This window comes from Peromyscus eremicus, chromosome 23 (genome assembly GCF_949786415.1).
Source record: "Peromyscus eremicus chromosome 23, PerEre_H2_v1, whole genome shotgun sequence".
Classification (NCBI taxonomy): Eukaryota; Metazoa; Chordata; class Mammalia; order Rodentia; family Cricetidae; genus Peromyscus; species Peromyscus eremicus.
Genome location: NC_081438.1, coordinates 29,157,918 through 29,174,484, shown reverse-complemented (window position 1 = coordinate 29,174,484; position 16,567 = coordinate 29,157,918). Strand labels below are relative to the sequence as shown.

General features: G+C 49.9%; 1 protein-coding gene across 1 annotated transcript in view; it reads left to right on the top strand.

The window, feature by feature from the left end:
* Positions 1-16,567, top strand: part of Sdk1 (sidekick cell adhesion molecule 1) — a 281,083-nt gene that overhangs the window by 98,018 nt on the left and 166,498 nt on the right. Inside the window, exons 15-18 of the mRNA XM_059249807.1 lie at positions 319-511; positions 2,822-2,920; positions 10,625-10,816; positions 15,651-15,772. Coding sequence (XP_059105790.1) covers positions 319-511; positions 2,822-2,920; positions 10,625-10,816; positions 15,651-15,772 — 606 coding nt within the window. The remainder of the gene's footprint in view (positions 1-318; positions 512-2,821; positions 2,921-10,624; positions 10,817-15,650; positions 15,773-16,567) is intronic.

Below are 16,567 nucleotides of genomic sequence, written 5' to 3'. Positions count from 1 at the left end.
GGGGTGTGGCTCATTGGGAGAGCACCTACCTAGAATCCCCCAGTGAGGGGCTGGGGTGTGGCTCAGTGGTAGAGCACCTGCCTAGAATCCCCCAGTGAGGGGCTGGGAGTGTGGATCTGGGGTAGAGTGCTTGCCTAAAGCTCTGGGTTTTATCCCCAAATATGAGAAAGAAAAAAACGATGTGGGATTTATAGACTTATTGAATTGTGACTCTGCTTTCTTTAAAGACATACTAATTGTAAACTAAAATTTTGATAGACAGTTAAGTGAAGAAATGCAGTTGAAAGGGGTCTTTTTCTTTAACTCTTTCCCTACCAGCTTCTGGCATGGCCAGCAGATGCCCCCGAGATCGTCACTGTCGTCACTATTGCGCCCGACTTCCACGGAATTCACCACGGGTACATAACAAACTTGAAGAAGTTCACAGCCTACTTCACATCGGTCCTGTGCTTTACCACCCCAGGGGACGGGCCTCCGAGCTCGCCTCAGCTTGTGTGGACCCACGAGGACAGTGAGTATCCCTCTCCTTGTGTCAGAGCCTAGCCTCCCAGGGCCCGTAGTCAGAAGGTGGTCACGTCACTCCCTGAACTGGGTCACAGTGTGGAAGGCACAAGGAAGCCCTTAGATCAGTGTGTCCCTGAATGGCAAAATGTGATTCCAGCCTCAGAAGGCAGAGACTGGGGATCCCCAAATCAAGCCAGCTAGTAAGACTAGCCATAATGGCAAGCTCTGGGTTTGATTGAGAGCCCTGCCTCAATGAATAGGTTAGAAGATCCTTTAGGATGATTCTAACATCAACCCTGGGCCTCTGCATGCATGCACGTACACACTCACACCTGTGCACGTGTATTGATAGCCCCATACATACAAACATGCATATAGCCACACATGTCTGTGAAATTGGAAAACTGAAAATGAATATAATAAAATAGAAAAAGAACTCAGATCCTCAACGGAGGAATCTCCCTTGGCCCTAAACTACCATTTTTAGGGGGCCTATTTGTCCTATTTAGAAGGATGTTGTGCCCTTGTGAAGATGGTATTGAGGGTGGGGTTGCAATTGACTCTAGGGGTACAGCTTGTTTGGGCTCGGGCCCCAGACGTAAGCTTCACTAGCTGGAGGCCTTCTCCAGAGCCCCGGTGAAACAGTAACATGCTGGGGGAGGGTCACAGTGGAGAAAAAGAATATAAATTGAACCTAGACATTAGCAGAGTTAGAGGACAGCGCATTCGGGCAAGAATCCAGGAAGCAGAAACACCGGGGATATAAAAGTAACAGCAAGCTACTACATTGATCGCAAAAGAACAAGCCACTTCACAAAACCCGTCAGAATGTCTTTCTGGAAGCTTGTGGTCGGGGGAGGATGACACGGCCCTGACAGCCATCCTGTTTTACCCTCTTCCACTGAGAGAAGTGGCGTTTGTCTCTGCCCTCTCCGGAGGCTTTGCTGTTCTCACCCCGGTGAGTGCAGCTTCCCAGGCTGCACCTGTTTTAAAATTCCTAAGTTGTGTTAGGGGCTTTGTCATGGTTCCAGGAGGGAGGGAGGTACTGGCTGCTGCTTGTGTGGCTAGGCTGGTGGGAGCCAGAGAAGAGGCTGTGGCCCTCCCCTCCTGCAGGCCAAACAAGACCCCTGACTTCACAGGGGAGCCCTCAGGGAGACTGTGCCCAGCAGGGTTGCAAGGGAGCCCGTGGCAAGGTGCCTTGGATAGAAGGGTGCACCCTCCCTGGGTAGAGCAGCTCCTCAGCTGAGTGTGGGGAAGTGTACTGTGTTCTCCAAACACCTTCTTTTCCCTTAGGCAGGATGCAGTGGTTCAGGCCTCTGCGGGTACCTTGTCTTGCTCCTGAAAATCCCTTGGGAGAGTAGTATTCAGAAACTAGAGCTCTAGTGGTGCATGCCTTTAATCCCAGCACTCAGGAGGCAAGGGCAGGCAGGTGTCTGTGAGTTCGAGGCCAGCCTATTCTCCAGAGTGAGTTCCAGGACAGCCAGGACTGTTTCACAGAGAAACCCTGTCTTGAGGGAAAAGAAAGGAAGGAAGGAAGGAAGGAAGGAAGGAAGGAAGGAAGAAGGAAGGAAGGAAGGGAGGGAGGGAGGGAGGGAGGAAGGAAGGAAGGAAGGAAGAAGGAAAGAAAGAAAGAAAGAAAGAAAGAGAGAAAGAAAGAGAGAAAGAAAGAAAGAGAGAAAGAAAGAAAGAAAGAAAGAAAGAAAGAAAGAAAGAAAGAAAGAAAGAAAGAAAGAAAGAAAGAAAGAAAGAAAGAAAAAGAAACTAGACCTCTGGGTTAGGTGAATAGGCACTACCTACCCTTGGCCCTAGGCTCCATTTCTGGCTTCCATAAGGTATATGAGTGCCATAAAAGCAAGACTCCTGGCTCTTCTCACTGGGAGATTCTAGTCAAGTATTCTTGCAAAGCCAAGCCCCTCACTGGGGGCTTCTAGGCAGGTTATTCTACTACAGAGCCACACCCCATCCCCTTAATGGAAGATTCTAGCAAGCAATTGATTTCCAGGTCCAACCATGCAGATTATTCTACTGGATTGGATCAGGGAGAAAGATAGAAGCTGTGCCTGCATTTCCTGTGGCCACTTTCTTCACCTCACTTGTGTGTCGGTGTGGAGCTGGCCAAGTAACACACTCAAGAACAGAGAGCTCACCTCAGGACCCGGCCCCGCATCTGGGCCGTGCGCCTCCTGGCGATTCTTCCCCACAGGCTTCTGCTGGCCTGTCTCACCACTTCTGTTCTGCGGTTAAAGCTGTCCACACCGGTCTGATCGAAGAACAGCAGGATCGAGTGTTAACACGTGTCTTTATTTTTAATTGGTAGAACCGGGAGCTGTGGGGCACCTGAGTTTCACGGAGATTCTGGACACCTCTCTCAAGGTCAGCTGGCAGGAGCCCCTGGAGAGAAATGGCATCATTATGGGTAAGCAGCCTTTTTGTCTGGAAAGGAACACGGGAAGTGTGCCCTAACAAGAAGGGGTGGCCTCCGTGTCAAACAAAGCTACTAAGAGTGGACCCAGTTCCGGGAGTAACTGACATGTCTTCCTGGATGTATGGTGGTCATTATCCTGAGGCTGGGGGCAAGTAGGAGGTGTGGCTTATCTCCTTGTGCAGACAGAAGCCTCAGAGCTGGGAGTTAAGTCTCTGCTTCAGATGCTGCACAGTTCTTTTTGGGCAACCAGAATCAGTCTCTCTCTCTCTCTCTCTCTCTCTCTCTCTCTCTCTCTCTCTCTCTCTCTCTCTCTCTCTGTCTCTGTCTCTCTGTCTTTGTAGCTTTTCTTGTGTATTTAGCTCAGTTCTCATAGCAATGTAGAATTGTACTGATATTCTGGCCATGTTACAGGTAAGGAAACCGAGGCTGGGAGAGCCTGTATTCAGCAAACGCACCTACTGTGTGCATCCATATCTAATGCTCTCCTAGTAGGGCAGTGACGACAGTGCTGACATCTCCACTCTCCACCTTCTGTTGTGAGTTGCAAGGCCAGGACAAGGCCCTGATCTCCTGGCTTCAAATCCCAGCTCAGCTCCTGCCCCACCACACTGGGGTGGGAAACCTAAGGCTATGGAAGTGCTGTGGGGATGAAGAGCCTGGACTCAAAGGGGTCCTTGGCCCCCTGGATCTCAATGAGTCGAGCTCAGGGTAAACTGTGCATGACTGGCCCTTCACGGACCCTTCCACCAATGGGAGGGGCCTTGGGGAACAGCTCGCCTTCACAAGACTCTTGATATTTGGCTTGTTTCTTTATGTGGCACAATGGATTGAAGCTAGGGCCTCCCAAATGCTAGGCAGTAAATAATCCCCTGGTTTCCCAAAAGTTGCTGAAGGAAATTTGTGTTCTTCCACTGAGCTGTGTCCGAGAACTGTGCAGACATGCCGTATTGAGATAAGATAGGCGAGGTGACCTGTGGCTGCCATCAGGCTGTGCTGTGGGCCCCTCCCCTGTGAGTGTCCTGGACTCCCCAGTGTCAGGCTCCTCAATACTGCAACATGCTACTTGTCATGCTCTATGATTGCTCATGTCTTCTACCCCAACTGGGCAGCAAGGACTCTGGGGGTGGAGGTCCCCATGATTGCACAGCTCAGAAGTGGCCTCTGGTAACTGCTTTCCCATCTCTGTATCATCACATGCTGGGAGTAAGGTGCAAACTGCACTCCTGGTCAAGCTGGAAGGTCCCCACCTCCCCCATCCATGGCCCTCATTGGGTTTCCTAAAGCACAGGGCCAAAGAAATACCTAGCAGTGCTGTATGTTAAGTCCAAATGACTTCAATACGTGTGCACGGGAAAATGTAAAAATAACATATTTAATAATAACACCTATGGGGCTGGAGAGATGCCACAATCAATGAGGACATGAGTTCAGTTCCCAGAACCTATTTTAGAAAGTCAGACGTGGTGGTACATGTATTTGTAACATCAGTGTTGGGGAGATAGACAAGTAGATCTTTGGGGCTTTCTGGCTAGCCAGCCTAGTTTAATTGGCTAGATAAAGGCTATTGAGAGACCTTTTTCAACATAACACATTGCACACAGATGTATGCACATCTGCAAACATTAATACATACAAAGTTTAAAAAAAAAAAGCATGTGTGCAGTGTGCTCTGGCCACCACCTGGGTACCACCCTGCTGCTCAGTCCATGGATCCGCATGGGTTCGGCCACCTCCCTTCCTCCCCTAAGAGTCTGCCCATGTCATCTGTCTTTTTGTAGTCAAGGTCCTGCCCAGATCTCTGCTGTGCCCAGATAAGATGAGTCCACAGATGTGTGGCTCACCATGGTCTTGAAACAACTTTCTCAAGCTGGCTCATGAGGTAGGAACAGGCAAGGAATGTTCCAGACTGTCACAGCAACAGGGCCACTACCACTGGGAGGTCTCAGCAGTGACCCTGGCAACCAGCCCAGATGCTACTCAGGATGGGATATTCTGTGATCAGCTGTGTCTCCCAGAGCCTCTCACAGTCATTCACAGATCACACACAGGGCCTCGGAGCTAACCCCATCTCAAACCCTAACTGTTGAGTAACATGCATGCACCTGTCTACCTGATTCCGCCTGTACTGGACAGTGTCCTCACTGCAGGACAGAGATGGCTGCTACTGGGGTAGGGCATCAAAGCCCAGGTCTGTTGTGGATGGCTACCCAGTACAAGGCAGCAGATACAGAACATGTAAATAAGACTGTTTCCCTGAGCTTGGAGCAGACGGAAGCCAACCCAGAGGGGACAGACAGGGACAGGGTAGGCAGCACAGACCTGATGCAGGTGAATATATCTTTATGTCACACAGAGGGCAGAAACAAATGTAACAGAGAGATGATGGTACATCTGTGTAATAGGAGCTCTGTGGTGTGTGTGTGTGTGCACATGTGTGTGGAGGCCAGAAGACATCCTCAGTTGTCTTTCCCCAGGCATGATACTTTGTTTTTTAAAACAGGGTCTCTCATTGGCCTGGAACTCAGCAAGCCAACTAGACTGGCTGGCCAGTGAGCCCTGGGATCTGCTTATCTCCATCTCCCCAGTACCGGGATTACAAACAGATACCACACTTTTTACATCGTTACTGGGGGACCAAACTTAAATCCTCACGTGTACATAGCAAGCATTTAACTCACCAAGCTGTCTCTACAGCCCCAGAAAGGAAGTCTGTCTAGCTCAGATCTGGAAAGGAGGCTGCAGAATGAGAGGGGCAGGCAGTCTTGCCTGTCCAGATGGCCTCAAGGCATGTACTGTGTTCTAGAAACTGTCCAAGACTCTTCGGTAGGCATCCTAACCCAGAAGGGCTTCCCCTGTCCCAGATCTGCACCCCCTACCCCTCTTGAACTACACTTCTTCCAAACTGCCCCCATACTTCATTCTTGTTTTATAGCTTGAGGGGAGACCAGGGGAGCTGGGCCAACATTCCATGGCTGAAAGCTAGTTGCCAGGACCTCCAATTTATGATCATCTGCTCTCGCCAGCTAATGGGGCCTAATGAACTCATTTTCATACTTTATTTAAACAAATACCTGTAGTCACAAGCGGCTAGCGAGTGTTTATGATAGAGCTTGACCCTCAGAGCTCGGGTGTCTCCCAGTGGGATTCTGCTGGCCTGCTTCCACCATGGCCTCGGCTGAATAAAGAGGCCGGCCCGCTGCTAGCAGAGCTTCAGGCGGACTCTGTCCTTCATATCAGGACCAAAGTTGTCCACTCCTCACTGTCCAGCCTGTGCATCTGTCCACTCCTGCTCACGCTGTAAAAACATGTGTTTGCAGAAGCTGGGGGCGCTGCCTGCTGCTCTGAGAAGCACTATCGAGACCAAATGACAGTGTCATTAGCTGGATGCCATCCAGCCCGAATTCCCCTGTGACACCCACCTTCAGTGTCACTCAGCACTCCAGCACTGCCTGATGGCAGGCACCCCCTCCCCCCCCAAAAAAAAAGCTGTGAATCTTCCCTAGGACAAGCCAGCAGCCTCCAGAAGGTCAACATTGTGCAGGAGATGGTTCAGTCATAAAGCGCATGTGTGTGAACCTAATTCCCCAGAGTCTATGTAAAAGTCAGACACACAGAACACACCTGTATCCCCAGCACCAAGAACATGGAGACAGACAGACCTCACAGAATTGATGAACTCTGGGCTCAGGAAGATGTACCATCTCAATACTTATGGTGGAAAGGGATTGAAAACATTGACCTCTGGCCTACATACACACAGAGAGAGGGGGTGGGGAGGAGGAAGAGGGGAAGAAGAAGGAGAAGGAGGAGAAGGAGACTGCTTGCAGAGACAAACCTGGCCTTCTGAGCCTAGGTCAGGGAATGGTAGCATGCACCCCCTCCTTCAAAGACATCACGTATAGAACTCCCACTGCTGAAGGCAGCTGCAGGAGGCACACACAGCCAAAAGTTTAGTCCTGGGCAATGTGACCTTTATGGTGGGGTGTCTGTTGGAGATGATGCTTTATCAGCCTGGCCCTTGGTGACCACCCCCATTCCATGTCTCCGTTTTATTTTTTGGCCAGAACGAGAAGGAAGCTTCAAGCAAGGGCGGCCGTGCACCTGCCTCAGTAAATTGCCCATTGTGCTCGTGTTGTAAATTGCAGTGTCTCCCACTCTTCCCCCACTAAACCCTGATTTATGAGGGCCGGGATGCAGACAGACAGTCTGTGATTGGATGCACTACTCTCTGGTAGAGAATTTACTCCAGATCAACAGAAAATTATTTCTGAAGCTCCTGTGGTCGTTAGTCTCAGTTAGCAGGGCCGTTCCCGGCAGGTAAGATGCAGAGCTGGAGGTGGCTGGGAATGCTGGCTCTAGGCAACTCCTCACTCTGCGCCCTCCTGCCACAAGCCCAAGTTAGATGAAGTGCTTGCCGGCCGGAGCTGCCGGCAGCCACCACTCAGATCTCCAAGGCCGTGTGTAAGTAGAAGGGAGACATCCTTACACACCAAATGTCCGGTTCTCTGCCTTGTGGCAATATCCTATTATACCGTTCATTGGAAGTTCCCAGCCAGGGCTTTCTCTTTGCTGGAACTAATCTTCTGCCCTCCAGAGCAGAGTAGGCTGTGTATGTGTAGGTGGGTGGGGGGTGGGTTTGCATATGTGTGCAGATGTGGGTGCAGATGAAAACCAGAAGTCAACCTCAGATGTTGATCCCCAAGCACTACCCACCTTGATTTTTGAGACTTGGCCTGGTACTCATGTATTAGGCTAAGCTGGCAGGCTGATGTGCCCAAGGGATCTATCTGCCTGTCTCCGTCTCCCCAGCACTGGCATTACAAGCCTGTACCACCACACCTGGCTTTTGAAATGTAGGTTCTGGGAGATCAAACCCTTGCAAACACTTTATCGACTGAGCCCCTCCCCGGCCCCGGCTCTTCGCTTGTCCATTGGTGTCCATTTTATCCGCAATGAGTTGAGCACACAGTGTGATCCATTTGGACTTGAGCAGACAGCAGCAGCACTGTGCTTACTGAAGACACTGAAATCGCTGTGTTTTGGCTCCAGGTTGACATGATGAACAAGATGCTGTGTTTGGTAAATTTTGCTAAAGAACAGCTTTTAAACAAATAGAATTTCTTGGCAGATGAGGTGGCAACATTCAACAAAGCTTCTTCTTCCCGGGCCCTCAGAGTGACCCGGAATCTCACACTGTTTAAAGATTAATCAGAAAAAAACCCACCAGAGCCAGGGGTGGCGTTGGAATCCGTTCAGACGCAGATGGAGAAGATGGCCCTGGAGCAGGGCTGTTGGTTTCTAGCACGTTCCTGGGGCTCCTTGTTTATTTCTTTCTTTGTAAAGTGAAGATAAACAGCATCTCAGTATCAAGTGTGGTGTCCTGTGGGTTGCATGGTTTAGCCCAGGTAACATGCTTGGGACATCCCTTGAAACAGCCTCTCCCTCTGGAATTCACTGGCCCAATAGCAGAATGGGTCCTAGCCTCCGCCACAGGGGAGCCCTGAATCTCCCAAGCCCACATAGGATCACATGGCCTCTCAGGCCCTAGTCCCCAGAGGTCCCCCCCCCCCCGCCTCTGCTCCTCACAACACTAATGTAGGATGCCCTAATGCTGACCTGGCCTTGGTCTGTCAGTCATTGCGTAGAGAAAAGGCCCAGCGTGGTAGCACACAACTTTAATCCCAGCATTAGGGAGGCAGAGCCAAGTGGATCTCTGTGAGTTCAAGGCAAGGCTGGGGTGCATGCTGGGATCTGTCTCAAAATAAAATAAAATAAGTCAAAAACAAGAAAATAGTTGCAACCCTAGGGCAACACATTGTTTGATGCTGTTTGGGCTGCTTTTCTCCTTGCTGGGACCTGACAATAAACAAATCTGGCTAATAGTTGGAGGGATACAGCCTGAGGCAGCTGGTCATATGGCATCCACAGTCAGGAAGCAGAGCCAGATGAATGCTGGGGCTCAGCTGACTTTCTCCCTTTTTTATTCAGTCTGAGACCCCAGCCCATGAGAGAGTGCCACCTATGTTTAGGATATATCTTCCTACCTCAATTAATACAATCTAGAAAATCCTTCACAAACATGCAGGGACTTGTCTCCTAGGAGATTCTAGAGCTCATCAAATTGACAGTCACAAATGCTAGAAGTGGCATTTTTTATTGTTTTTTTTTCCTTCAAAATTTCAAATTAGCCATAAAGAGCCAATGAGGGTACTCAGATCTTAGCACCTGGCCATGGAAGTTGAAGTGGAGTACTCAGATTTAGCACCCAGCCATGGAAGTTGAAGCAGAGTACTCAGATCTTAGCACCCGGCCATGGAAACTCTGCAGTATGGGCAGTAGGTGAAGAAAGAGAGCCTAAGATTTGGCACTGGGCAAGAGGGGATGGGAAGCAGCAGCCAGAGACAGCATGGGGACAGCCCTGGCCAGCACCATGGGGAGAAGGGAACAGGGACTAGGGCCTGATGCCCTGCTAGACTACACAGAGTAGGGAGGCTTGATGCTCCATGTGCCTTGGGTAGAGATCTGTTCCACCCCTGGCCAATGGAATTCAGGTGCTCAGGCAACCTCAAGGCCTCCATGGCCCCAGCATCCCTCCAGTGAGCCCAGCATCCCTCCAGTGGTCTTTCTTGCCTTGCTGTCCCAGCTACACCTCCAACATCCGAGTCTCCCTAAAGGTACCTGGTAGTTATCACACTGTGTGATGACTGTGGGGACAGTGAGCAGGGGGTGAGTTCTGACATTAATTTTTTTTTCAAAATATTAAAGTCCCGAGGCACCATCCTCTAAGTTCCTCTTCACCCGCAAGAGCATTTTCTAACTTTATTTATGACTTTCATCTGAGTGAAAGGGAGCTAAGATGCCTCTTAGAGCTTCCATATCCCCGAGCTTATTGACTGAGAAGAAGGAAAGGCTGGCTTCCTCAGCAGTTTTCCTTCGCCCGAGGACCCGGGAGCTCTCTCCATCACTGTCCCCTCTTTACCAGACACTTTAAGCGCCCTCTAATCCCATCAGCTCCCCTCAAAAGGGGTTGACTCAGGCACTAGTTGGGGCTTTTTTCTCTGAGCCCCAAGCCACGACGGAATCTGAGGCTGAATAAATTGTGATCACGAGGCCCCGCCAGACTGAGAAGAGAAACGGGAGGAAAATTAAATTTTTTTTTTCCTAGAAAACAGCATCTTCAGTAAGGAGGGGGGCAAAGCTCGGAGGCGAAGCAAAACAGAAAATAGGGCCAGGTAAAAGGAAGTGTTTCCCTTTGAAAACCAGGAGAGTAGCCTGCCAATCACCACACAAAAGACAGAGAGAGAGAGAGAGAGAAGGGGGGGGGGACCCTAGAGCGAGCCACCGATTTGGGGCTCTAGGTAATGAAAACAGCTGTTAATGAAGATGGGAGCCATGCTGGAATGTCTCCTGATTCGACACGAACAAGCTAAGCCCAGCACTGTAGGCTGGCAGTCGGGGCTGTAGCTCTCCAGTCCATGCGCCCAGCTCCTGAGGTCCCAGAACCCTGTTCTCACAGAACTGTGTGGTGGGAGCAAGGCCCAGCAGAGGCTTCTGTGGGAGCACAGAAGAAGAGCCTGGTCTCCTTCCGTTCACCACTGCGTGCTCTCCTGCTGTCCCAAACCACCTCAGGGAGGAGGGGTGACTGCCAGCCTGTCTGGTGGAGGGCCTGCCTCAGCTCTTCCCTTGTCTTTGCAGGCTATCAGATCTCCTGGGAGGTGTATGGGAAGAATGACTCTCGGCTCACACACACCCTCAACAGCACAACCCACGAGTACAAGATCCAAGGACTGTCATCTCTCACCACCTACACCATCGATGTGGCTGCTGTGACCGCCGCAGGTGTGGGCCTGACCACATCGTCCACCATCTCTTCAGGAGTACCCCCAGGTCAGCGGTCATGCAAACTTTTCCTGTGCTTGTAATCTCTGACCTTCCAATACAGTGGCATTTCCATGCAGAATCCACCAAGTGCCTGGAGAGCCTAGGGCAGGGCTTGGCCTCCTGCTGAGACATGTGAAGGAAGAGGACACCGATCTACCCTCAGCTTAGCCTTCCACCTTATCTGATCGTGTGTGTCTCTCTCCCGGAGTGTGAGAGCAAACAGAAGTGGCTTGAAAGGGAAGGAGAGGAATGGTCTCCACGGGACTAAAACAAGGTCTCCACAGCCCAAGGTTTCCACCCTCCAGGGTGCACAGCCAATAGATGCCTTTGAGAAAGGGGATTAAATATGTTTGAAATTGAGTGTGGGAGGCGCTGGCACTGCAGCTTAGCTGTTGTGCACAAGGTCTTGGGTTTGATCTCCACACAAGCAAACCAGGTATGGTGATGCACGTGTGGAATGCAAGGGTTTCACAAGTAAAGGCAGGTGCATCCAGAGTATAAGGCAGTCCTTGGCTACACAGTAAGGTGGCAGCCAGTCTGGGTTACATGAGACCCTGTCTCAAAAATCCAAAAGACCACACAGCTACTGAAACATCAAGAACTGGGGTTTGTCATGAGACAAAGTGGGGCTAGAGAGATGGATCAGTCATTCAAAGCACTTGTCGCTCTTGCGTAGGACCCAGATTCAGTGTCTGGCACCATATGGTGGCTCACAGCTGTCTGTAACTCCAATTCTAGGGGAACCAATGCCCGTTTCTGATCTCTGAGGGCACACAAGGTGCACATACATCCGTGTAGGCAAAACACTCATAAACATAAAATAACTGAATCTGAGAAAGAAAGAAAAAAACAGTAGGAAAGATGGGAGAGAGAGAGAGAGAGAGAGAGAGAGAGAGAGAGAGAGAGAGAGAGAGAGAGAGAGAGAGAAGAGAAGAGAAGAGAAGAGGAGAGAGAGAGAGAGCGCTGCAGGGTGTGGGTGGCCGCTCAGCAAGCCACTGCTGCAGCCTGCTCATTAGCGTGGAAATGACTTCCACTCCTTCTGTGTGTCACTCTGGAACCCACAGGATCTTCCTCAATGCTTAGCCACACACCCATCTTCTCAGCTCCAGAAATCCACCCCCGACTTGTGCTCTCCAGTTTTAAAGCTCCCGTTTAAGATGGGGATATGTTTCCAGAAACCTCACAAATAGCTGTGAATATGGGGATAGGGGGTATAGACATGGGTCTAGTGGTTCAGCCCTGCAATTAAAGCTGTTCCATCTCCTACCATTTAAAAGATGTCCATTGAAGGGGCTGGAGAGATGACTCATGGTTAAGAGCACTTGCTGTGTAAGCAAGAAGACCTGAGTTTGGATCCTGAAACCCACGTAAAGAAGCCAGGTGCAGCTGAGGCACAAACCTGTAACCCCAACACTAACAGGGATGGGCGGGCAGAAACAGGATGGCTGCCGGCCTAGCTCCATATTCAGTGAGAGACCCTGTCTCAAAGGACTGGAGAGTGATAGAGTGATGACCTCCTCAGGTTTTGTACATGCACAGGCATGTGCACCTGCATATACACATGCACATATACTACACACACACACACACACACACACACACACACACACACACACACACAAACACATCAATTTGCCTTATTTGAAAAATATGACAACCTTATTGATAGAGGACTGAATAACTCACGTGAACTTAACTCATATTTGCTCCCCACTTCCAGTTCATTTTCATAACCTGATTGCTTGCTCTGGAGAGTACTACGTGTATCTAAAAATAATGTAAAACAAATGAAATGTGTGCACTGAAAGGAGCCCTCAGGAGTCCCCTATGTCCACCCTCACCTCGCCTCAGTGTGCCACTCTAAACGTACTTCCTCTAAGTCCAAACTTGGTGTGGAGGTAGAAAGAGGAGATTGAGCAGCAGCAGGATCCACAGAGTGACCTCCCTTGTTGTCCACCAGAGATAGCGCTCCACTGAATGTGTGAGTCCCCCCAGCAGGGGACGATGTGACCAAGCCTTTCTTCCCACCTGCACATGGTGGCCATTGTCCAAGGTAGTGGCCCTGACACTGACATGGGTACTGGAATTACAGGTGTTTGTCAAGCCCCTAAGAGTTGGGTCCCACCCGAGGAACTAGTCTGTAGAGGTGAGGGAAGGCTCCTGATGTTGCCTCTGGTTAAGTCCCATATGCGTGGAAGACCATCACACTAAGGCAGAATAGCAGTGCTTTAAGTCTTCCGCGTGTAGAAAGATTCCCGTTTGTTTGTTTGTTTATTGTTTGTGGATCCATGTGCACACATGCATGTCATGGTCAGAGGCCAGCATCCGGTGCCTTCTTCCATTCCTTTTCATCTTATTTTGAGACAGAATCGCTCACTGAACCTGGAACTCACTGATTGGCCAGAGTGGCTGCCAGACAGGCTTCCGCTTCCCCAGAACTGAGATTACAGGTGTCGGTCACCACACCTGGCTTTTTATGTGGGTTCTGGGAACAGGTTTTCCAGCACAGGAGTATCTTCCACTGGGAAGCCAGGGAGCACCACAAAGTCACACTGTGTACCAAACCTCACACAAGAGATTTGTTGGGGAGACCCACAGGCCAACAACTGCCTCTTGAGTGGGAACAGAGAGAGCAGTGGGCTGGTGGAGGGACAGGTTTTCATAGCGTCTTTGGAGCATGCACAGTGAGCTGGTAGAAAAGTACAGCCTAGCCAGAAGTATTGCTTGGCAGTTAACCCTGAGTCATGGGAGTGGGGGTTTCCAAGTTCTGGGTTCGGAGACAGGCCAGGGACAGAATGATTTTCCATTGGCCTATTACACTGTATTCTGAGAATCTGAATTCAGTTCCTCATGCTTGTGCAAGTAGCATTTTTTTTTTAGACTTTACCGACTAAGTCATCACTCCAGCCCATACGCATTGGTTTTCCCAAATATCTGGTTCCCATAAAACTTACAGCACCTAACCCACAGATTTGAAACAGAATTAGTCCAGTCGTAGCAACGGCCCTGATGTGGGCACTGTCTGATGTGTTAAAAATGGAGCCGGCACCAGGGAGAACATAGGCAGCACACTGGTGTGAGTCACAAGGTTTTGTGACCTGGACACTGTCCATCCCTGATAGGGAATGAGTACACTGACCTCTGGAAGGCCTCTCTACATCCAGCATGACTGTCTCCAGGCTATACGTCTCCAGGAACTGCAGTGGGGAAGCTCAGAAGAAAGATGGAGGCATGTGCTCTGAGTAAGCCTCTGGTAGCTGCTGTGAAGGGAAATTGCAAGCTGCCTGAAAGCCAGATCACCTGTAGCTGGAGGGCTATGCTAAGACACTCAGTAGCATCTGCAGGAAGAGCCTCCTGCAGCGATGAGCCTTTCCGAGGGGCCTGCTTTTGTTTGCCAGGCTGGAGGTTTACATCCATTAGACACTGAAGAGCCGTTTTAAGACTCCAGAGAGTGAAAGACTAGAAAGAAGAGTCACTTGTCCTTTGCTTTAAACATTTTCTGCTTCAAATTCATTAAGCCACATGCAGAAGGACCCTTGAGATCCTAGAGACCCTGCTTGTGACAATAGCAAGCTGTTACCAAAGGGGCTTTATTATCCCGTGGCAAGACCTGCCTTCAAATACTCCAGCCATGCGAGCTAGGACATCGTTCTCTCAGAAACCTGAAGACATCAAGCGGGTTTTCTTTCCTTTCTTCCTCTCTCCTTCTTCCCTTGCTCCCTTCCTCTCTCTTCTCCCCTCTCTCCCTGTCACTCCCCTCCCCATACCTACCTCCTCTCTCTTTCTTCCTCTTAGATCCTGGAGATGGACCCCTGAGCTGTGTATGCTAGGCAAGTGCTCTACCACTGAGCGACACCCCAGCCTTGTTCTTGTCTGTTTTTGTTTTGTCCCATTTATTTATTTATTTAAAATTTCAAGACAAGGTTTCCTGTATCCCAGGCTAGCCCCAAACTTCCCATGTAGCTAAGAATAGCCATGAACTTCTGATTCTTCCGCCTCCGTCTCAGTCCTGGAACCACAGAGGGACACTGCCATGACTGGCTTTATGCAGTGCTGGGCATCAAGGGCTTTGTGGATGCTGGGTGGACACTGCCCACTGAGGGATGCCTCCAGCCCTTTGTCATGTCTTTATAAGGTAGCTTGTGCCTGCATTTTTTTCCTTTTTTTCTCTTTAACCCATTATCTTCCTCTAGGAAATTTCTCATTTTAAACACTTTGTTGAACTTGCAAGTAAGCCTGGCCTCCTAGAGAACAGGCCGGCAGTGTCTCTGTGTGTGAGTAGACCTCAGCCCGGGAAATCTTCAGATGATAGGGTTCACCTTCCACTTATGTCATTCCCAGAATAACGGAGTCCCACAGAAAGAATTCTGCACTGTCACCTGCTTTTGGTTGTCTTGGAAACCAAATCCAAGACCTACAGAGTTCCATCCCCTTCTCAACCCTGACTTCCGGAGCATCATGGGAGCAGGGAAAAGGAATTAGACACTCCTTTCTTGGTGCCAGGGCAGGAGCCTGGAGGATGTAATCATGTCCCCTTGTCCGTCTGTGCACAACAAGCACCTATTAATTATCTGCTCTGGATAGAGATGAATAAGACAGGAGTCTCTTAATGCCACTCAAGATGGCCTGGAGCACAGCGGGTGACCCTGTTAGAGGAAGCATCCTGCTGTGAGGTCTTGCTGGGGGAAGCTGCACTTCTTCTCACTTTCATGGCTTGGTAAACAAGTGCCTTTTGCAGTAAAAAGTCATTTTGAAGCTGTTTCCTCCCTAACTTGCTTGGCACCTTCCCTAAGCTGTGGCAGGGGTTAACTCTCTTCCTGCCTCTCTCCTCCTCCTCTAGACCTTCCTGGGGCTCCATCCAACCTGGTGATTTCCAACATCAGCCCTCGGTCAGCCACACTTCAGTTCCGACCTGGCTATGACGGGAAGACAGCCATCTGCAAGTGGATTGTGGAGGGGCAGGTACGTGTCTCATGTGTTAGTAGCTTTTCCTGGTGTTATAACCAAATACCTGACACAGCAGTTTAAGGAGGAAGGAAGCTTTATTTTGACTCACAGTTGCCGTACTGTCCATAAAGACAGGGAAGTCATAGGAACAGGAATGTGAGCCAGCTGGTCACATGATCATCCACAGTCAGAAAGCAGAAAGGAATGATTGCTGATGCTCAGTGCATTTTCTCCTTTTTACTCAGTCCAGGCCCCCAGCCCATGGATGGGGACACCCATATTCAGAGTGGGTCTTCTCACCTCTTACAGACATGGCTAAAGGTGTGTCTCCTAGGTAATTGTAGGTGATATCAAATTGCCAATATTAAACACCATACCCCAGGAACTGGGGATTCCCAGTAGAAAGATGATGATAAGGACCTCTCTTTTAGGGAGTGTTAAAGTTCCTTCTAAAATGACTCCTCTTTGGGTGCTGGAGGGACTCCAAGATGGCTAAAAGGGGTTGTGCTTGGAGAGGAAGAGAAGAGACAGGAATGAAATCAGACACTGGGGGCAGGATGACAAAGATGAGAAAATCAGGGTCCTATCAAATGGCCAGAGAATTTAGAATAAAGGGGGAAACTCAAGGCTGTCCCAGCATGGTACCCCAAATTAGATAGCACAGCCAACTGACTTTTAAATTCTACATCACAGTTAGCTACCAGACTGGTACAGCTTGTCTGGCATAGAGCATCATGGGTACAGCTGCTTTTCGAGAGCAAGCTCTGTCTCCAGGTGCTGTTCTAGGCATGGAGGATCCAGTGTTAGCTT